A 24,823-nucleotide genomic window follows, 5' to 3' on the forward strand; every position below is an offset into this window, starting at 1 on the left:
TTTAAATGCTATGTACATATGCTGTTAATCATTAATTATGTATTTGATCAATTAACTATAAACATTATTCGATTCTAGTATAAGATATAAGAAATGTTTTGATTTTTTTAACGGGGTATTTTCATATAAAAAAATGTCATAAGAGTGTAAGAGCTCACAGCGATTGCACAGCTCTATTTCTTTCGTACAACACAGATACAAACGTGTATTTAATAGTCTCCAGGTACGTCATACTTTGCTATTAACATGGACTATAAACGGTAATCAACATATCGCGGTGCCCTACCTTTCAAGTCACTTTGATAACACCATTCCACACGCTACTTTTTCCATTAGCGTCTGAGTTCAGACCTGCGTGGAGTAGTTTTACGTGTGGAAAATATATGAACTTATTACCCAAGTTTAGCCTATTAGTATATATTTTATGGTTAAAGTTAGACAGAGCTGAACAAAGGATTTAAAGAGAAAATATAGCTGTCTAAATTCATAAAACATTTTGAACATACTGATTATTTCAAAGTATTGATAGTCACATGCTGTGACAGCCTAGTGGTTAGGTCGTCCGCTTTCTAATCGGAGGTCGGAGAGTCGATCACGGGACGCACCTCCAACTTTCGGAGTATGTGCGTTTTCAGTTATTAAATATCACTTGCTTTAACAGGAAGGAAAACATCGTGAGAAAACCTGCATGCCTAAGAGAGAGTTTTGGCCATAGTCTACCACAATGGCCAACTGCGGATTTGCAGACAACCACTTAGCTATCATCGCTTTTATAAAATATATTTTGTCGAAAATCTGTAACAGAAAACGCGAATGCATTCCAACATCACAGAGAACGCTTCACTGGCATCCAAAGAGACGGATCAAAATGTTCGAGAGCGAACTGCGCAAAATCTTAAATTGTCAAACCCACACAGTGCAATAACAAAAATAATGTATGTATTATGCAAGATAAAAGACTGGGTACGCGTAAGAATTCGCGAGCACATTATGTCATGTAATCGAGGACAGTATGAGATGCAGTCTATTTAAAACCTACCAAAAGAAAACAAGCCAAGTGCGAGGCAGACTCGCGCTCCGAGGGTTCCGTACTACAGACGTATTATTTCAACATTTGGCATTATAAATCAAAAACTATTAATGCATAAAAATAACTGAAAATCTAGGATGAACAGGTAAATGATACCTCACTTGGCATATTAATCTTACTTTGAAAGTTAAAAATACTAATTACTTTGTTCATGAACACATTTTAATTTTTTTTTTGTGATGTAATCACAAATTCATGGTTTTCGGATTTTCCCCCTTACTTGTGCTAACCTAACTTCCTGCCAAATTTCATGATCCTAGGTCAACGGGAAGTACCCTATAGGTTTCTTGACATACAAACAGACAAACTGCCCAGCAGAGTTGGATTAGTCGGCTAACCTTTTTCTCGAAATTGGACCAACCTAGCTGGATACCAGCTTACGTATGAACATATCTTGCTGGTCACGTTAGGTAACTATGCTGACGTAACGTAGTTGTGAGGGTAGTGTAATGCGATAACTACAACTAATTAATTGATTAATTAAATATGTTAGTAGGCATGATAGCTATCATGATATTATGTAAGCAGATTAATTTCCTACTCCACATAATGAAATTTATATTACAGGGCCTAGTAACTGCATCCACTTATCAACCCGAGATAACCCGTGGCTGCTGCAAGTAACGCTGCTGTAAGCATTAGTTGTTATCTAAAGTTAACAAAACAAAAGATAAGATAAATTTTCCTGTGGTTCAATCGTAAATAGATATCGACAAAGTGCTCAGAGTTCTCGCTAACGATATTGCTGATATCATAATTAAGTATAATTAGCTTGTTACCGCGCCTTCGTTAGATTGGAAGAAATTTTTTAAAAGTGTCGTTGGAAATTCTGAAGTTACTTTAGAGATAGAGAATCGATATTCACAGGTTTATTATGTTATTTGTTTATTATGTCAGTCAGTCAGTTTAACCATTATTAAGATAATATTGAGTACTAGCTTATGCTCGCGACTTCGTCCGACTTCTTTCTTGGAGACTACACAAATTTCAAACCCCCATGCAGATAGCTATAATGACGTAGGCATCCGCTAAGAAAGGATTTTTGAAAACGCAACCCCTAAGGTGGTGAAATAGGGGTTTGAAATTTGTGTAGTCCACGCGGCCGAAGTCGCGAGCATAAGCTAGTCGTTTTATATATTTAGATTATGCAAGTATGACAGAGTGTACTACATACTACTATAATGTCAAGACGGAATAGAACGCTCATTCAGGCTGAGATACTTAGCGAGATGCGTAGATTTTGAAATGTTTAAAAATGTATTCAGATCTAATGGATCTGATTTACCCAATGTTTTAGGGACTTGATAAAGCAAGTGCTTTTTGGAGGACGGAACGCTTTTTGGAGACAAAATGTATGGCGTTCCATAGAACGAAATACGTTTCGTTCCTTGGGGGCCATACATTGTCCCGGGTACTTTCTTTTTTCTTTAAGAATATTAGCTTTGTTAATTATGACTAATACTCCTCTTTGCTCTCCAACTAAGCGAAAAGCTTGTGCAAGGAGTAGGTACAACAATAGTGCAACGGGTGGGGTTTGAACCGGCAACCTTTTGGAATTCAGTCCACCCCTTAACCGGTGAGCTATTGAGCCTCTATCAAATCCCTTAGAGATGTATATCTACATTATCGCAAATTATAATACACGTAATATACAATGAGTAGATACCTACATAGGCCGATTTTATTATTTCAAACCACAAATAAGGATATAAATTAAACACATTGGGTATTTCGTGTAACAACTATTGTAAGGTAACTGCATAACTTTTGTAAGACAAACAGGAAAATATTAATGCATCCAAAATAATTATGACAAACATGGCTAATGTAATTTCGCAAGTAAATCGAAATAGGTAATATAATACGCGACCGGTCGAGATGGTAATCGGGGAGGGAACGTCCCACACACCTGCACAGCCCTCGCGCTAACCCGGTGCAGGCGAGCGCGGGTGACCTGCGGGTCTGCGGGGCGTCCCCCTCGCCTCATTCGGCCCCCCGGTTGCCATCTCAACCTTTTGCGGACTTAAAGGTGTTTCAAAAATCACACCTTAGTTTTTATAGACTAGGGCTTGGCTGCAATCAGACCTGGTGGTGATGATGCAGCCTAAGATAGAGCGCGCTTGCCTAGACGATGCGTATTCACTGTCGACTTGAAGGTACCCATATTATAATTGGAGGGGAAAACTGATGCTGGAAGGAACACTACCCAAGTAGCCAGTGGAGAGATTAATTTACACTTGTTTTTAGGGTTCCGTACCTCAAAAGGAAAAACGGGACCCTTATAGGATCACTTTGTTGTCTGTCTGTCTGTCTGTCGGTCTGTCAAGAAACCTACAGGGTACTTCCCGTTGACCTAGAACCATGAAAATTGGCACGTAGGTAGGTCTTATAGCTGACATTAGGTGAAAAATCTGAAAACCGTGAATTTAGGGTTAGATCACACAAAAAAAATTAAATTGTGGTCATGAACTAATGATTAGTATTTTCAACTTTCGAAGTGAGATAACTTTATCAAGTGGGGTATCATATGAAAGGTACCTGTAACAAAACCTGTAAACCTGTAAACCTGTACATTCTAAAACAGATTTTTATTTATTTTTATGCATCATTGTTTTTGAATTATCGTGCAAAATGTCGAAAAAATACGACTGTAGTACGGAACCCTCATTGCGCGAGCCTGACTAGCACTTGGCCGGTTTTTTTTTAATTCTCATGCCGTCAATCAGCTTACTTCGAATAAATAAACAAACAAGCAGGAAATGCTGGCATACATATGGCGCGTTACTCGTATATTTGTTGTTGCCAAATTGCCTTTTTGTCGCTTCCCCAATAAAAGATTAGATACACGCGACTTGGTTTGTTCTTCGTATTATACATTTCTCTTACTAGACGAAGCCCACAACTTTACGTGGATTTAGGTTTTTTAAAATCACATGGGAATCAAAGATTTTCCGAGACAAAAAGCCTATATCGGTCCCCGGGATGCAAGCTATCTCTGTACCAAATTTCGTCAAAATCGGTTGAACGGTGGAGCCGTGAAAAGCTAGCAGACTGACAGACAGACACGAAGTCGCGAGCATAAGCTAGTAGGTACTTCTATACAATGCCCCAGACTAGGTGCTTATACCTACTATTGTGTGCGACACGATTACCATAAAAAAGTACCAGTTAAAGATAAACTATATGAAACTCGTTAACTCGGTTTATCTCATCATACCTAACCATACATTCGCATCTGTTTTTTTGCTTTTAACACATTGATATAATAGCCTAGTGGTTAGGACGTCCGCCTCCTAATCGGAGGTCGAGGGTTCGAACCCGGGCGAGCACCTTTAACTTTTCGGAGAATATAACATGCTTTAGCGGTGAAGAAAACATCGTGAGAAAACCTGCATGCTTAAGAGTTCTCCATCATGTTTTGAAAGGTTGTGAAGTCTGCCAATCCGCACTTGGCCAGCGTGGTAGACCATGGTCAAAACCCTTCTCACTATGAGAGGAGACCCGTGATCTGTAGTGAGCCGGTGTTGGGTTGATCATGATGTAATGACATAGACAGGATAGAACATATTTAACCCACGTTTTACATACGCTGTAAACAAATCAATTAACAAAATGTCATATCATAATAAACAACGTTTTTAAGGTGTGTTTATAAAAATTAGGTATACGAGTTTGACGCAAAATCTTTTCGCAGAATTCGTTTAGGCGAACATACTTAGTTAAAAGGTTTTATTTATAACTAAGGTATCATTAAATAGTACAATTTAGTTCTAGACACTCATCATAATTTCGCCGGGTCACTAGTCACTACCGAGCAGAGTTCTCTCAGAATGGGAAGCGTTTAGGCACTAGTCCACCACGCTGTCCAAGTGCGGATTGGCAGACTTCACATACCTTCGAGAACATCATGGAGAACTAGGCATACAGACTTCTTTACGATGTTTTCCTTACTCATTAAAGCATGTGATAATTAATTACTAAATGCACATATAACTTCGAAAAGCTAGAGATGCATGCCCGGGATAGAATGCGAAGCCCGCGAACAGGAGACCGAAGACATTGAGCAAAACGAAATGAAAAATTCATTCAACACTCGAGCTAGGCAGGCGGTATGAGGCCGTGCGGTTGCATACATTCTAAATCAGAAGAGCCTTTTTGACTTTGCAAGTGTTGAAATTTTTATTTACCAACGAATCAACGAGCTTTTCAAGAGTATTTCGACATAAAATAACAAAAGAAAAAGCTTTTTATACCAATAATAAAGGGTAGGTTGCTCCACAAAAATATTTTTGTGTTTTCGACATCAGGGAGTTAAAAGCGTAACAAGTACCTAATTGATGTCGTAAAATTATCCTGAAATGTCAACTTCAGTCAGAAGCCTGACACATTTGGTAAATATAGTCCTATAAATAAATTATGGAGTTTGTTGAGTTCAGCAAAGCCAAACCAAAATCGTCAAACCTAAGTATAATGCGTCCGAACTCACAAAGGGACAAATCATCTTTTCCACCAGATTGTGTCGTCTTAGCTAGCAGGTAATTTAAGTATTTTATTATTTCAATGTAATTTTCAATGGATCTTGTAGGACTGAGACTTACTTATTTGTTGTAGAAATACATCAATAAATGAAGCGAAGTATTTTCCACGCAAACTGGTAAATTCAGCAATTTTTAAGTAGACAGATAAAAGACAATACTGTTTTCCTATTGTCAATTCGTATAATTTATACCTTCTTACTTGAATATTGGACAATAGAGAGAAAAAATAATCTTGAAGAAACTTCGGTGACGTGATTTTTACCAAACGCAAAGGAATCAAGGGCGTTGTTTGATATTCAATCCTCAAGCAGGTTGTAGCGGTTCATTTGGTCTTTGAATTCGAATATTTGAAGCAAATATTTGAAAATCTTAAAAGTTTTATTATTCGTAAATTGATATACCTACTCGTATAGTATTTGTTGTGTATTCGCGATACCAAACAGATGAAAGTAGGAGAGCATTTTCAAATTTCGGATGGGACTGAACTTATTTTCAACACAAGAAAACATTTAGCCAATTTAAAAGTGTAACTTTTAAATTCATAAAACACTTATTTCTGGTCGTGCTGGTAATAAGTGAAATATTTTACGCGTAGCGAGACCATTGTATTGTTCTGGGGATGAATAACAAAAAACTTCCTCTAGTGATAAAAAAAACATTAGTCTGCTAGAGGTTGTCGCAGAAAATGAAAGTAATAAAAGTGGGAAAAAAGGCTTACTGGGGGTCTCAAATCACTTCAACGATCAACCGGGCAAATTGTTACATAAGAAGCCACAGTGTGAGTTCAAAAGGATTACTCCACCTCGCTTCATTGCCCCAGGGGTCTAAGACTTTTACGAGAGTCGAACTGATAAGGATATCAGTTTAAGAAAGTTTATTCGTAATGCAAGCCAAAAACGTAGTTTGGTTGTCATTCGCTCAGCAACGCGAGGGGCTGCAATTGCTTACGTATACAATCATCATCATCCTCATGATCAACCCATCACCGGCTCACTACAGAGCACAGGTCTCCTCTCAGAGTTAGAAAAACTTAAACAATATGGCATAATATTATTACTGGGAAGCTGTGATAGCCTAGCGGCTAGAATCTTTGAGCCTCAAAGATTTAATACAATTGTTTAAGCCCGTGTAACTTTGAAATTACACATTTTTATAGAAATCTGGCAAACCACAGATACAAAATATTGGTTTGGAAAACGTACCTACAAATTTTCATTCAGTTTGATAAGTTAATATTTAAATGAGAACCAAACTACGCTTAAACAGAACGGGTCGTTCTGTTTAAGTTACTACCGTTTTTGTATAGAATCTTACCTTTTTGTTATTTTATTTCCTTCTAAGGGTCCGATGTAATAAGTAACATTGTACTTTACGGCATCGCATCACATTAAATCTTCGTAAAAGGTCAACTCGTAAAATTTTCAGCCAGTAATAGCTTATCACGGACAGATTAGGCGTTAGTTGTGTTACTCGTATAATTTAATAACAAATTAAGAAAAAATGCGCGACAATCGTGTTTTTAGGGTACGGAGTACCTAAATAGAAAAAAAGGAACCCTTATCATTTTGTTGTCTGTGTGTTTGTCGTGTCTGTCAAGAAACCTATAGAGTACTTCCCGTTGACCTAGAACCATGAAATTTGGCAGGTAGGGCTTATGGCACACGTAAGGGGAAAAAGCTGAAAACCGCGAATTTGTGGTTAGATCACAAAAAGAAATAAAAATGTGTCATGAACATGAATTAGTATTTTTAACTTTCAAAGTAAACTAAGCGGGTTATCATTTTATGAAAGAGCCTTTACCTGTACATTCTAAAACAGATTTATTTTTATGCATAATAGTTTTTGATTTACGGTGCAAAATGTCGAAAAAATAAGACTGTAGTACGGAACCCTCGGTGCGCGAATCTGACTTGCACTTGGCCGGTTTTATTTAATTAAAGAAGCCGCTTTGCGTTTACCAACTTTATGGCTCCATCTTTTATCCAAGTCATAATTTACATTCCACTACCCAATTGGCATTTACCTACTTTATAAAAAAGCTCCTAACGAAGTTACAAGGAGTGCCTCAGTGTTTATCAAGATAAAATTCTTCATGGCAATGTCTTGTTTGTTCAATTAAAATCATACTGAGCTACAAACGGTAGACCATGATAAAAATGTGTAATACAAATTCAAGTAATTAAAAATAAATTACTTACCATTTTTATAATCCTTTTTATAATATAGAATATTTTCAACAACCGTAAATTTAAATACTGATGATATAAAAAAACCTGAAAAGCATATATGATTATGAAGATTTCGCCTTATACCTAATCCTACCTGATGACGTAGTTGACGCATATCACGCTGATCGGCTTTTGCTGTTTGTCGGTGATGACAGTCGCCTGGGTCTGAACCCAGGAGTACCCGCCGGTCTTGGCGAGGAAGCGATACTGGCCAGTCTCGCATTGTCCTTTTGAGAACACTGTGGAACAAAAAGACCTTATAAATAAAACTGAATAAAAGGCCACCTTCATTTATACTTAATCAAAAAGTTTAATTAACCTGTCAAACAAAATAAAAACGTAATTATTTTCCTGATATCGTTGATTTCATCAGTGAAAATTTTTCTATAAAGAAAAACTTGAGAGCAAACGAAAGAGCTATATAGATAAAATCAGTCTCGGTGAACGGAGGACAGGAGAAAATTGAAACGAAAGCAAAAATGATTGAACGGGGAACAAAATGTCTCTCATTCAATCATTTGCCCATACCATGCCAGCCTATTACCCCTCATTTTTTTCGCGTACTATACCTACTCACAAAAATTATATCTAGCATTACTTTTATATTTCTGGCTTCTCCCGCATTTACATTTACATTTAGCGACAAAGTAGCCGTGGCATTTAATGGCCCGTATAACGTTATGTAATGGCGTCGTACGACCTTATATAGTTAGTATTTTTCTAAAGAGCTTTCATGCAGAGTCTGCTGCTTTTCAAATAATAAAATATATCTCTTAAGGTATGATTCCGAACCACGCTGCACGCAGCAGTGCTGCCGCAACAGTGCTGTCACCAGCTGTCACAGCGCTGTCGCGGCACTGCTGGTCCCCATACAATCTCTATAAGCTTATATGACATTACATTCCGAGCTGGGCAGCAATGTTCCGCTACATTGCTGCCGCGACATTGTTGTATTTAGTTAAAAGAAAATAGTCTTACTGCCGCACCCAGAGTCGCTTAATCGGTACTTAAGTTTAGTTAAAAGTTTTTTATCAAACGTCAAAACACGCACTTAGTATGCGAGTTTCTGAAATACCGGCATGTGACGTCACAATGATTCGACGTGCTTTTTTAGTTTAATCGATAATTTAAAATGGCTATTACACTTAAAACTACTAAAGGACATGTATTTTACTTATTTTGGAAGAACCTCTATTTAATAATCACTGAGAAATAATTTATTTTTTACATAGGCAAATATCCAAGTTGTTTATGTTTTACTATTGGCATAACGCCATCTTTATTATCAATGCAGTTTATTTCTATTTTCATCGGTACATTTGTTACACTATTTACTAAAATCCACGTAGATAGCTAGATTATAATTAAGTGGTCCATTATCTCGATAAAGAGAAGAGGGCCACAATACGGAATAATTTATTCACTTGTTTGTGATGTTACTAACCGCTCTGTTGGCATAGGACCAAACAATGTAAGGTTAACATTGGTGCTTCAATGTGATTCAGTGAGGTATAAGATTCCTTTTCTTTCTCGGTCACAGTTTGAAAGTAAGTTGGCCGAAAATAGCACATTATGCACACATTGAGTGTAAGCATGACCCTTTTAAGAATTGGGGCTCTTGAATTTCTTGTTATGTAAAAGTCAACGACTTCAATGTATTCCGCACTAAACGGGTCATTCTATTGAAGTAAATTAGTACCTACAGAAAAGCTAGCATAGTATGACACTGGAAACGAGTTGTAAAAATAACGAGTTGCAGCCCACAATTTGTTTCGGAATGTCCCGTCTACATAAAGGTCATTCTGAACAAAATTTTTGCGGGCGCCAAATCACTTTTGCTTACAACTTGAGGGCAATGTCATAGTAATTTTGACAGCTTCATAGACCACGATTTTTGTTCAGAACTACCTATCTAGTGCGTAGAACAGGGGGTCGTTGGTAAAAAGTGCTTGTTTTATCTGCAATGTATCACAACACGAGTGTATCACGCACGGACTCGTATAAAATAACTAAATTCCATTTTCATTTTACCAGTGATCATCTTTACCAATTTCTGAGTGTGTGTAGTGTAGTGATGTAACGAATGTCATATTTTGGCCATTCGCGAATGCGAATGCGAATATCTACTGCCAACATTCGCAAATTCGAATGCGAATGCAGTTTTTGTTTAAATTTGGCGCCATTGTGGCTTGGTGACCTTGGCGGCAGTCCCGTTACCAAATGATAAAGAGAAGACTGATAATGTAATTACAAGTTAAGTTACTTTTTATTAGGTACATTAAAAAACAAGAAATTAGTGGATGTTGTTTTATTAACTAACTATTACATCAAAAATATTTCTTTTATATTCGCAAAACATTCGCAGTAATACCGCGGAATGTGAATGCGAATATGCAAAAATATGCGAATACCCACGAATGCGAATGGCCTTTTATAGGTTACCTGTTGTAACTGTGTACCAAATATGTACCTACTACTTTACTCAACGTTCTAATGTTTTAAAAGATGTGTATGGAGTTTCTTTGCCCTTTCTTCTCCATGACTAAACACCTTAGCGAAATGGGTGGTAGATTCATTTTAATATAAATAGATCAATGCTGAACAAATACAATTCAGTTATTATTCGACTTGGTTGGTTTTACTTCTGTATTTATCACCTACCCTCTTGTGCTATTTATTTTATACATTGAGATAAAAGTAAACACTAGGTTGTTAGCTTCTAATTACTATAGAAGCCTGTTTAGATGATTAGGATTCTTACTTTGAAATAATACAGCAGATGCTTTGCTTGATTTTTAATTACTTAGTATTTGGCCTTACCTGACAAATAATTGATAAATGATAACTTTCATTAGTAATCATTGGATTTAATTTATAATCACTATTAAAGCCCACTGTATTAACTTCTCTTCTTTATACAAAATCTCACAAATGCAAATATTCGTTACATCACTAGTGTAGTGCCTAGATATTGCAAAAATCAAGATTTTCTTTCAGATGCTGCATCGCATAACGAGATATACGAAAATAAACTCAATTTCAAGTGTGATCTCATTGGTAGGTGAATTTCATATTGAGAATGCAGAGACAAGAGCATTTTTATGTTTTCTAAAAGTTTAATTATCTTGTTTCTTGTAGTTTTAGGAAAATAGGAACATGTAACTACCAGTATTACATCTGTACAATTAAAACTCAAGTGGTCAGATTTAATCTTTATAAAAACTACAGGCATGTAATCGGTTATTTATCGATATATCAACGATAGTTCCACTTACAAGTTGAACTGGTAGATAAAAATCGAGTGTTTTATGAATTACTAGCTGATCCCCGCGGCTTCGCCCGCGTAGATTTAGGTTTTTAAAGATCCCGTATAGCCTATGTCACTCAGGAATAATGTAGCTTTCTACTGGTGAAAGAATTTTTAAAATCGGTTCAGTAGTTCTAAAGATTACCCCCTACAAACAAACTTAACGACATTACCTCTTTATATAATACTAGCTGATCCCCGCGGCTTCGCCCGCGTAGATTTAGGTTTTTAAAGATCCCGTATAGCCTATGTCACTCAGGAATAATGTAGCTTTCTACTGGTGAAAGAATTTTTAAAATCGGTTCAGTAGTTCTAAAGATTACCCCCTACAAACAAACTTAACGACATTACCTCTTTATATAATACAACGGGCCGTGCAGCAGAAATCGTAATATTTTAATTTCGCCATAACTTCAAAACCAAACGTCCAATTTTAATCATTCAAAGACCAAATATTATCTCCATAAACTGTTCTTAGTGATGAAATCATTTATTTTGATAAGGATTAATAGCATGAGTAAAATAAACGCGTTTAAATGTAGTCCAAAAAAAATTCAAGATTTTTAAATAAAAAAATGGTTGCTGTGCCTCACTCGACATAGATGGGTATAGTGTGTCGCGGACTTTTTTGTAGATATTTATAAGATCTACAATTAATTAGAACATTTTATGGTTCTATCTTTTATAGTTTAGGCAGCGTACGCAAAATAAGTAACTTTTCTGGTTGATTTTTTACACCTTGTGTCCGAAAAACCCAAATATCTTACGGAACCCTATTTTTTTCCAAAATAAAATATAGCCTATGTTACTCGTGGATAATGTAGCTTTCGAATGGTGAAAGAATTTTTAAAATCGGTCCAGTAGTTTTTGAGCCTATTCAGTACAAACAAACAAACATACAAACAAAGTTTTCCTCTTTATAATATTAGTGTAGATAGTGTAGATATCTGAGGGAATAAAGCCGATCATACTGTATAGTCGGTATAAACATAACATCTATAGTTTAATCTGCATACCTATATTTTAATCCTACTTTAACCTTTATCACTCATGACTATGATACATTTAGGGAACAATACGAACAATACTAGCTAAAGAGATTAGAGATGTCAGAGGTGAGGGCAAAAATACCGAAAAGGAAAAGGGAAAATTAATTGAACTGGATTTTAATAAATAAATATTAGATGATGTACGTTATTTCTTCCTTTTGGTTTAAGTGTTTTAAAAATCCCGTGGGGACTCTTATTTTCCGGGTCTTTAATTTTCTGGAATTAAAAAAAAAAAGATTCCGACGAATTGAGAACCTCCTCCTTTTTTTTGAAGTCGGTTAAAAATTGAAAGCTCAGGGGGATATTTCCTTGCAATAATACTCGAGAATCACATCAAACTCATATTTTATTCTTTGTATGCTTTTACTTATTATCTCATCTCATAATCATATAATCACATAATCACAATATAACAACTTCATAACTTAAACACTATCGCACCATAATTAACGTATGAACACAACTATGATTGACAAAAGACTGCGCTCTGGTTATCCAAAACATCTGTATTAAATACAAGTCGTTACCACTTCCAAACAGTAATAATTGCCTTTGTCAATATACGTCTTTTTATGCAACGTATATTGACAAAAGATAATGACATATTTGATAAGGTATATTGACGTGCCTACACTGTAGTTTTCATGACATCCACTTCCGGACAATAATAATTACTTTTGTCAATTTACGTCTTGTCATGAAACGTATATTGACAACAGTATAACGACATGTTCAATAAGGTATATTGACGTGGCTACACTGTTGTTTCATGACGTTGTATACTGGCAAGTGATAAGAATAATAATTATCCCCGAAATTCTAACAGTCGGCCTTTCCTGACCGTCTTCACGTCTCGTGAAACAACCGAGTAACCTTGTCCAACAAAATCCAGCAATTATCAATTATATCGTAACTGAAATCCAACAATTGACAATCAAAAGTGTACAATTGCACTTATTTTGAATAAGTTATTTGACTCTACTTAAATTTACTTTACAATTTACATGTACAAATATTGTCTAACAAAACTTCATCAATTATTTATTATATTTAACTGAAATCCAACAATTGATGATCAAAAATGCACAATTGCACTTATTTTGAATAAATGATTCGACTCTACTTAAACTTACTTTACAATTTACATGTAGGTACAAACCTTTTCTAACAAAAATTCAACAATTATCTCTTATATCTAACTTAAATCCAACAATTGTACAAACTAAAAATCTCTCTATAATCTTGTACAATCTAGTTGTAAAATCTAAAGTGTACAACTGCATTTATTTTGAATAAATGATTTGACTTGAATTTTCTTTACAATCTACATGTAGGTACAATTTAAAACATCTTGCATAAATGATTCGATTTGACTTGACTTTACATGTATACTTTAAAGTTACTTCTCCATTATACTTTCTTAACTTAAATAAATAAACTGTGGCCTCTTCATATTCATGGTAAATTGTATCAATCGAGTGGCTCCTCTTAGCAAAATATTATGTCTGGAATCCTGGTTGAGTGACCCCTTCATGTTCCCAACATCTAAAACATTCGTTGCGTGACCCCTCATGTTCACAACAACTAAATCATTCATTGCGTGACCCCTTCATGTTCACGACAACTAAAATATTCATTTCGTGACCCCTTCATGTTCACGACTACTAAAATATTCTTTGCATGACCCCTTTATGTTCACAACTAAAATAATACCTTGAGTCAATTTTACTCTTTACTTAATCTTTGGTCAATAATAATTTAAAATCCATGATGTCAAAGTGATCCCTTTACGTTCACTTTACCAACGGAACTTTGAATATTCCAGAATTAATTCTTCTACATTATCAGTACTTTTACTTATAACCGTTTAATTCTAATGTAAGCACAATCCATTCAATATAAATTTGCAATAAAATATAATTTACATTCCTTAACTCATGTTACAAAACAATCTAAACAATTGAAATATTAATTTAGCAATCAAAGAATCAAAATGATTCTCGCTGTAATCAAACTTAGATGTCATAACTTTTCAATCAAAAGGCAGAGAATCTTCTAAATGAACTTTCTTAAAAAAAACTAGCAAGCCCAAGGAATTGCTTTTGTTGGTCAGTTGGTACAGTATGATTATCTACGGCTACGATTTTATTTTACTTGGTCTAGTAAAACTTCAAAACCCACTTAATCAACAAAATAATGTATTAGCTAATTTCTGAAAACCTTCCTCTATTATAAATAATTAATCCATACAATATGCAAAGGTTCCTTTAAACCTATTGTTACCAAATTATCATAGATTCTTTACTCTTGAACGGCAGACGGCGCATTGGTTAGCGCGAATAGCATTTGGTTATTAGAATCTTCACCGTAAAGAAAAACTAACCATTGAGGAACTTTGTCTATCGGGAAGTGTCTTTAAAACTTCTATTACTCGGGAAGTATTTCACTTTTCGGACTGCAATCATTTAAAATTTACTAATAAACAAAAGCTAGCAAGCTGAAGAATTGCCTACCTTTATGTTAATCTGTTGGTACAGTACGTATAGTCTATAACTACGATTTTGGCTGACAAAATCGTGTTAGCAACGCTTTGCGACACTTTTGTCGAGGTGTTGTTAATTGGTCGGAATCATATTTAACAAAGAGCCATATGAATATGGTCATTGAAGGAGAATAATCTAATGCATTCTTTGCAACATCAAGAATACTGTAGGGATCAGTTATTGGCCTCGAGTTATCTGGGATGTTCATTACCAAGATTGCCAAGTGTTTTCTTTTAATACTGTCAGTTCCATCTTTGTGTGAATGACCATGAATTGTTTAGTAAGATTAATACTATTAATATCACATGGTAGGATAATAATAACTAAAAGTTACTTGAAAAGTAAAGAATATTAACAACTTCAGCATGGAAGTCAACATAATAGAAAACGTCGAACTAATAAGTGATCTCCGGATCATGGTTACCACAGATTTAGAAATACAAAATATAGTATATGATGGGAATCAAAAAGGCACTTTTATACTTGTAATTTGGTTACAAACGAAAATACCAAATAACTTAAAAGATCTCTGACTAAACTACGCTTTTTATCTCAACGATATAAAGTAGATTAGAGTATTACCCTGTTGCATGGAGTCAGTACTACCAAGTGCATAAGGATAGGATACAGAGAGCTCAAAGAAGATTTCTAGGCCACGTAGCCTTCAAAGAAAGTATACTGTTGGGAATGAATGGCCATAATGATTTGTTAAATTGCTTAAACCCCTTTAAGTCAACAGATAAACATTTATTTCTAATACAAATTTATTAACGGTGATAGTGACTGTCCACAATTTAATCGCGTATCAACGCAAAACACAAGATCCCTTACAAGAACTAGCAAGTTTTCAGAGCTAAATTAACCTTGGTAACCTTTCAACAGAATTGTCATATGGTATAACATAGGCATATTTAAATATTCGGCTTTATTATTAAATTAAAAGTTATCTTCTATTATGTATATTATTTTACTCATTCGTGTATATGTATTTTAATCCAAAGTATCTTTTATCAAACTTTTAATAATCTTTGACATAAATGCAATACGTTAAAAGTTGTTTGTCGAATATTTTACTTCTTTTTCTTTTAGTAATTATATTTTTTTTTAAATTATTAATAAGTACTTATTTTATTATATTTTATTTGATTTAGATTATGCATGTTTGAGTTAACCTGCGAGTATGTGTATAGTCAGTTTTGTATACCGTTGGCTTCTTATAAATAACTAAAAAAACATTATGTGCATGTCACATGTGGTAGAAGCGAAACCTTCAGAAAACTTACTGCGAGAATAGGACGAATGCAGAACATTAGGAATAGAATAAATGTAGGGTTTATCTATTATAATATTATTGTCAAGTTTATGTTTCCAATTTCAAAAAACGACATGAGAGGCCTAAGGTAACTAATTTCTGAATTTTCACTCAAACATCTGGCTTTACGAACTAGTTCCAACGTTTTAACTAGCTACTCGGATGAACTATCTAAAATTGGTCATCTATTCGCGGGAAGAGATCATTTTATTAGCGATTTTCTGATTTAAATTTATGCTGTCAATGCATAGACGGTGATTTCCGATTTAATAAAAGAGGGGATGTCATTCTTAAGTAGACTTATTCAACTTATTAACCATTTCTCGTGGTAGCTCTCGTTCCAAGTTAAGACTAACTTAAGTTAAGTTTAACTAGATGGAAAGGGCGATAACCTACTGATGCGAAGTCTCAAATCTAAATATCAATTTCTGTCCCTGGTCACAAAACTTTAGTATAGACATTTACACATTAACCACTATATTTTGATATAACTTATTCATCCGTTCTTATTGCTGATATATTTGTTTTGTTGCAATTTCAACATCTACCTACATAAAAAATAATTACTTGTATTTTTATTTATTTTTATTTATTAGGATTTTGGGTTTTTCTTTTATTTTTATTATCATATGTACGAGTCGAGATTTGAACGTATCATGTTCACGTTAAGAGTAACATACAGATGCAACTCCTCAATAAATTAATGTAGGTTGCATACGCATCCCATTGGAAGAAAGTTGGTACAAATGCATGTACGTTAAATTAAGAAATAGCATATGAGATTTCGAAAATAATACTGTTATAAGAATTCTTATGAAATACAGTTCATAAAAAAAACATCTTAAGTCTTCACATGGACTTCACCTAATAAACATGTTAACACCAACGTCTGTCACTAAGCTAAACCAAGCACCATAAGATTTCATTTTCATCTAGGTTCAGAATAAGACCGCTATGTAATCCAAGAAATAATTGGGGTTGAATGATTAACTGTTACTTTGAATCTCGGTTTACAAATAAACTTGATTTTTGTTCATGACTGAGCTGTAATTATTCCTAACGTACCTTATGCCTGACCAACTTTATCCTTTCTGTTTCCCAATTTAATGTGATGTTAAATATTTTTGTGGATTAAAATTCAACTGTGCAAATAACAGGTTTAGAGTGAACATTACCCTGGGATAATATGCAAGATTAGATCTTTAGGTTGCGTAATTTTGTCTAGCCATTTTAATTTGTCTTAAGTTATCCAATATTATTATCGAGAGAGCATATAACAAGACAATTTATCGAGCTACCTAATCCTCTAAGGCTGGCAAATTGTCCGTCAGCAAAATTAATTCTAAATTTCGTATTTAAATCGTAATTTCATAAACCTTAGTGCACTGACTCACAAAATCAAAATAAATTGTTACCTTCAACAACAACTTTCACTATAGCCATCATTCTTACTTTGCATAAATTTGACAAACGTTAAAACACACCACCTGAGTACCTTCATCGTTGACGGTAGTGGTACCTGACTTGCACCGAGTACGTACAAGCAGCTGCGGACTCGTCATCGCAAGGAACTGCCTAGCGACGCCTCCATCGATACCTCACTAACTGCTACGCGAGCGCGATGACCCATCGGTCTCTGCCCCGACCAGGAGGTTGTTACACGATCGCTTGTTGCCCATATTTCACTAAAAAACAAAAATGAAGAGGGTATATATTCTTTTAAATACTAAAACTGATGCATCTAAGCTTTTAATCTGTTATTGAATATTATTGAGTTAAATAACAAGGTAGGTAACCTTAATTTATAATTGTGATTCTCATATTCAGAAAAATACCAAGAGGAAAATTATTAAGGTGGGCATTATTTTCACCCAGATACAAAGAAAAATTAACACATTGAAACAAAAGAAAACCTTTACAACGAGCAATAAGAAATAAATAGAGAAAAAAAAACATCACCTTTTTGTTTGGGCGTAGTCCTTAACCGGGATGATAACAAAGGTACCTTCCCGGAATCCCACCTTCTGAACTGAAAGCTCAGGGGGATATTTCCTTGCAATAATACTCGAGAATCACATCAAACTCATATTTTATTCTTTGTATGCTTTTACTTATTATCTCATCTCATAATCATATAATCACATAATCACAATATAACAACTTCATAACTTAAACACTATCGCACCATAATTAACGTATGAACACAACTATGATTGACAAAAGACTGCGCTCTGGTTATCCAAAACATCTGTATTAAATACAAGTCGTTACCACTTCCAAACAGTAATAATTGCCTTTGTCAATATACGTCTTTTTATGCAACGTATATTGACAAAAGATAATGACATATTTGATAAGGTATATTGACGTGCCTACACTGTAGTTTTCATGACATCCACTTCCGGACAATAATAATTACTTTTGTCAATTTACGTCTTGTCATGAAACGTATATTGACAACAGTATAACGACATGTTCAATAAGGTATATTGACGTGGCTACACTGTTGTTTCATGACGTTGTATACTGGCAAGTGATAAGAATAATAATTATCCCCGAAATTCTAACAAAATAGTCTATGTCAGTGTCCTATAGCCATGCAAAAAATCACATCGATCGTAGTTACATTGCGGCGTGATTGAAGGACAGACCAACAGACAAATACACTTTCGCACTTGTAATATGGGTAGTAGAGATTCACGTAGCCAAAGAGTGACGAAGTGAGCCTCTGTATATAATATAACTAGCGTATGCTTGCGTCTTCGTCCGCGAGAACTAAATAAATTTCAAACCCCTATTTCACGCCCTTAGGGGTTGAATTGTCAAAAATCCTTTCTTAGCGGATGCCTACGTCATAATAGCTATCTGCATGCCAAATTTCAGCCCGATCCCTCTAGTAGTTTGAGTTGTGCGTTGATAGATCAGTCAGTCAGTCACCTTTTCCTTTTATATATTTAGATTTAGCGATTTCGTCAATAAAGCTCATTACATGGCATCGTCGAAGGCCTACAAATTGTTAAGCCTGCCATTTATTACATGAGCTAATGAAGCGTTTAAGGGCGGTCTCTCCGTCACCTGCTCTGAACTCAATGACATGTTCTGGAAACTAATACCTGTCTGTCTGTGGTTTGCCAGATTACCGTAAAAGAGTTTTATAGTTAACTGAGTAAAAAGATTTGTACATGTAAATCTTTGAGCCCGAGTAACTTTGAAGCCAAATATTTTAACAAAGATCTGGTAAATCACAGACACAGATATTAGTTTCTAGAAGGAGTCCACAAATTTTCATCGAGTTTGATTGGTTAGTATTCAAATAAGAGAAAAATCACATTTGTTTGGAGCGCACTATGAATAAACTCCTCTTAAACGTTATAAAACTCATAAATGTTGATCAAAAGGCAAGGCCTGTGTCATCGTAACGTGAACACAAAATTGGGTCAAGCCCTGAAACACTATGCGAAATGGTTTCTTAGAGTTTATATTGACGCTTTGTGAAAATAACTCAAGATAACCTCTTAGAAATCGATGCACTACTTGTTTTACTATTGTAAATATGCCACATTTGTAAAATTATGGTCCTTCGAGGCGGACAGAAGCAAAAATTACCTTAGTTTCTTTTTTTTTAATTTTGAGAGATTATGGTCGAGTTGCATAACCTTACATTATTATTAGATACATCTGAAAAGAAAATATTGACATCAGATTTATGAAGACATGTCGGTATGGCATGTTGGAAATGAATGTGTCAAGCTTGGTGAAGCTCCAACGAAATGAATAATGACGTAGGTACAAGAAATTGTTGGCCACACACGGCAGCAGGCGCCATATTACTTTAACAACTATCCAGAATTTTGTTTAAATATTATTTATTAAATTAAGTAATTATGTTTGACCTGCATTACCGGTTAAATTTTCGTTGTCAAGATTTCGATAACAGTTATTTATTTATTTAATAGCACAAACTTTAAACATAACCTTGAAACATCGATATAAATGACAAGATATACCCAAGCGAACAAAAATTTTCACGGTTTTGGATCCAATTAACTCAGCGCCACCTCTTAGATACTAATGAACGACCCGTTTGAAATCCAGACATCACTGAGGTTGCATTGGTGCTAAATAAACATTTTAGGACCAATGAGTCGGTGCCATTTTGCTTGTTCAATGGCCCTGTCCTTACGAAGTAATATATAAGTCAATGCCTTGAAAGGACATGCACAAGTTAGTATTTTATCAACAACGTAACGTATCTCCAATATTTAAAATAGGTAGGCACATCAAAATTTAAGGAACGGAATGTAGCAATTTGTGTAAAATCTTCAAAGAGTCGTAAAATAGCTTCAATAGTATTAAGATGCTATCAACAATTTTATAGTCTGCCGTAAGGTGTGCCGTCATCGTCCCTGCGTTAGATCCATACTAGTATTATAAATGCGAAAGTGTGTCTGTCTGTCTGCTAGCTTTTCACGGCCCATCTGTTCAATCGATTTTGACGAAATTTGGTACTAAGAAAGCTTACATCTCGGGGAAGGACATAGTCTACTTTTTATCCCGGAAAATCAAGGACTTCCCATGGGATTTTTGAAAACCTAAATCCGCGCGGATGAAGTCGCGGGCATCATCTTGTCTAGTTAATTATATGTGTCTGTCTGTCTGCTAACTTTTCATGGTCTATTTGTTAAACCGGTTTTGACGAAATTTGGTACAGAGTTATTTTACATCCCGGGACGGACATAGGCTACTTCTTATCCCAGAAAATCAAAGATTTTCCTCGGGATTTTTATATAACTCGCATTAACGCGGACGAAGTCTAGGGTATCATCTAGTAAGTATAAATACTAAACCAATAAAATAGGTATTATATTTACTTAAATAACTGGGTAACCAAGCTGCTTGGACCTGAACTTTTAAAATTTTCGTGTCGTTCTCTTCATACTCGTATCGGAGCTATACAGTGACGAGTCAGCTTAATTCAGAAGTTATGTAAAACAAATAAATTTTGCCGAAGGCGCCTTTAAAATAGGTACCTAATGAAATAGGTGATTTCTCAAGCCAAGGGAGGCAACAAAACGATAAACGTTCCTTCCAATTGTTTGGAACTTTTACCAGTTTATGTGCTGAACGTAGATTCCACCGAACAAAAGAAATGGAACTCCAAAGTCTCCAAGCAATATTGCCCTTATCTATACGATTTCGTTGCGTTCGGAAAAGGAAAATAAAATAGAGCAAATAAAACTTGATGAATGAATTTCGTCAATTTGAGTCAATTAAGAGAGATTCTCGAGGACTAAAATGTAGGAAATAAAGGCCATTTTGGCCCTTCCTTTTCTTTCTTGATAGATTTCAGCGAAGTAGCCGGTGTGTAATTAAGTCCCGGTCTTCCTAACTGACTAATTTGTCTATTTCATTGGACAAATTATATATATGTATTTAGTTAGAAACATCAGTTAGACTGATTAAGCTAAAATTAGCAAATACGTATCTATTGTATTTAAGAAACAATTGAAGGTACTTATATCTAGTGAATTAGGTAAATAAAAAATTATAGATTACGTCATCATGATCAACTCATGACCGGTTCACTACAGAGCACGGACCTCCTCTCTAATGAGAAGGGTTTTGGCCATAGACTACCACGCTGACCATGTGCGGATTTGAAGACTTCAAACACTTTTGAGAACATTACGGAGAACTCTAAGGCATGCAGGTTTTCTCACGATGTTTTCCTTCACCGTTAATAAAGCAAGTGATATTTACTTACTTAAAACGCATATAATTCCGAAAAGTTAGAGGTGCGTGCCCGGGATCGAACCCCCGATTAGGAGGCGGACGTCTTAACCACTAGGCTAACAGCTTAGATAGATTACGTGCTTAGTTGCAATGTAAACCAGTATTTACAGAGACGACCTAATATTTCTAACCAAACCCAAAAGCATGCGATGCTAGACTCTGGTGAATCAACTTATGTCAGGTCTACATCACATACAGCAGTAAAACTGCATTGTGACTCTAGTATTATTAGTTATCTAGACATGAATCATGATATCTAGGTAGTAATCTAGACAGGAATCTGCAAACAATTTTTAAAGTATTTAATTAGTACTAGCTGATGCCCACGCCTTCTTTGAGGTTCTTGAAAATCCTGTGGGAACTTTTTGATTTTAAAATTATCTTATGTCACTGTCCAGGTTTTTAACTATATCCATACAAAAAAAACACGTCGATTCGTTGCTCCACTGTTGAAGGAGAAATCAACAAACACACCATCGCATTTATAATGATAATATATGTTTATTATTTAACGATAGTCAATTCTAAGATGTAGCTGACCAGATGTTACATCACAACACTCAAGTTTTTTTTTTAAATTCAGATACAAGTTAGCCTTGACTGCAATCTCACCTGGTGGTAAGTGATGATGCAGTCTAAAATGAAAGCGGGCTAACCTGGAAGGGGTACGGCAGTTTCTATTAAACCCATGCCTAGTCGTAAGAATGTCTGAAAAACTGAATAAATACAAAAGCGTAGGAAAAATCTGGCTAGAGCCGGGGTGCCATAAATTCCCGGAAAACAATTGCTAGGGCTCGTAAAACTCACCGCTTGTTATCTCGGCTAGGACAGCTGTATTGTCAACATGGAAACTGCTGACGCTGGCTTTTTTACAATATCCGACTAGATAATATAATCGTATCCTGCCTCAGGTATTAAGGTAATTTTAGATCAATATAGGATTTTACAATTCTTGATTGAACCCTTGATATTAGATTGTTTCCTCAGTTTTTTCTTAACAATTTCTAGTACCTACCAGTAAAACACATCTGACACAAAGGTCGCAAGTCCGACAATTATTCTTTGTAATCCTAATCGAGATAGGAGTCGAAAGCTGGCTTGATAGGTATATTCAAAATTTGAGAACGTTCATTCATCTATCGAATTCTTCGCAACGACATCGCATCGATTTATGCGTTGTCGTATCTCGGATCGTATAACATAAAAACACTTTTACGCAAACCACCATATTAACGGCAATATATTGTTTGGGATTGTTATATCTTATGGAGAATATAATAAATCCTGAAAGAAAATCTAACGATTCGTATCTACTCTATTTGTTTGTTTTCCTTTGTTGGATTTCTTTCACGTTTTTTTTCATTATTAGCCAAATCCTTTAATGAATTTTCGCTATGGAGTAAATCATACCGAGAATAAGGATCCGAATAAGAATTAGAACAAGTTTATAGTCTACAAAGCGATGTATTTCTCTAGCTACAGTAATTTCTACGTGGTCTTGATCTAGCTATAAATATACGGCTATCATGGACGATCATAACAAGAGAATACCTGCGAAATATAATAAGTATACATGAATAATATAAAGTAGTTAATTGTAATTTTAACATCCTGCTACAAATTCGGTCTGAACATAATAAATAAAACCGAGGAAAAACAATGTTCAGTATTTCAATTATATTCTTTGTGAAGTTAGTTTTTTTTAATTAAAATGCAAATCTTTTTAAAACAATTAAGCACCTTAAATTATAAGAATTAATTTATAACCATGTTATTCATTTTCTGACATGTACCTACTTAATAATCATTGTGACATGTACCTACTTAATCTATATATATAAAATTCAAAGTCCTGACTGACTGACTGACTGACTGACTGACATATAAATCAACGCACAGCCTAAACCGCTGGTCTTAGAGACATAAAATTTGGAGGGTCTATTCCTTGTAAAGAGTAGGTTAGGTATCCAATAAGAAAGGATTTTTCGAAATTCCACTCCTAAGTGGGATAAATGGGGGATGGAAGTTTGTATGAAGGTCCGTCATTTTTCAAGTTATTTGCACGAAAATTGGTATTTGGGTTTTCGGTCACAAATGAAGAAATACGTGTTTCAGGATTTTTCGAAAATTCGCCCATAAAGGGTGGTAAAATAGGGGATAAAAGTTTGTATGGGAAAGTTTTATTATTGTTAATTAACTTGCAATTTGGAAAGTAGGTTCTTTATAAGACTTAGGTGTCAGCTAAGAAACGGTTTTCAGAAAATCCTTCCCTAAGATGGTGGAATGGGGGTGGAAAGTTATATCAAAGTCCTATGTTTTCAAAGATAGATACATAAAATTCGGGATTTAGCTTATTATTTTAAAAAATAAAAATGTGTAGAAGTTATTCTGGAAAATCTCCCCGTAAGGGTGGATAGGGGATGAAAGTTTGTATGGGAAAGTTTTATTATTTTTAATTACCTTGAAATTTGGAAAGTAGGTGCTTTATAAGACTTAGGTGTCAGCTAAGAAACGGTTTTCAGAAAATCCTTCCCTAAGAAGGTGGAATGGGGGTGGAAGGTTATATGAAAGTCCTGTCTTTAAAGATAGATACATAAAATTCGGGATTTAGGTTATTAATTTTAAATAATAAAAACCTGTAGAAGTTATTCTGGAAAATCTCCCCTTAAGGGTGGTAAAATAGTGTATGAAAGTTTGTATGGAAAAGTTTTATTATTGTTAACTCGAAATTTGGAAAGTAGGTTTTTTATGAGACGTAGGTGTCAGCTACGAAACGGTTTTCAGAAAATCCTTCCCAAGCGGATGGAATGGGGGTGGGAGGCTATATGAAAGTTCTATATCTTTAAAGTTACAGACTTGAAATCACCATATTTTAGGTCGTCAGATTTAAATAATAAAAATCTCTATAAGTTGTTTTGGAAAATCCCCCTTAAATGTGGTAAAATAGGGAATTATTGTTATTG

The 24,823-nt window shown here is 35.0% G+C and overlaps 1 protein-coding gene across 6 annotated transcripts in view; it reads right to left on the bottom strand.

Moving 5' to 3' along the window:
* LOC117990690 (hypoxia-inducible factor 1-alpha-like) overlaps window positions 1-24,823 on the bottom strand; it is a 111,630-nt gene that overhangs the window by 33,339 nt on the left and 53,468 nt on the right. For all 6 annotated transcript variants that reach the window (XM_034978163.2, XM_034978160.2, XM_034978161.2 and 3 more), the window contains one exon: window positions 7,951-8,095. In XM_034978163.2, coding sequence (XP_034834054.1) covers window positions 7,951-8,095 — 145 coding nt within the window. The remainder of the gene's footprint in view (window positions 1-7,950; window positions 8,096-24,823) is intronic.

The sequence above is a fragment of the Maniola hyperantus genome, chromosome 18 (assembly GCF_902806685.2).
Source record: "Maniola hyperantus chromosome 18, iAphHyp1.2, whole genome shotgun sequence".
NCBI classification, from domain to species: Eukaryota; Metazoa; Arthropoda; class Insecta; order Lepidoptera; family Nymphalidae; genus Maniola; species Maniola hyperantus.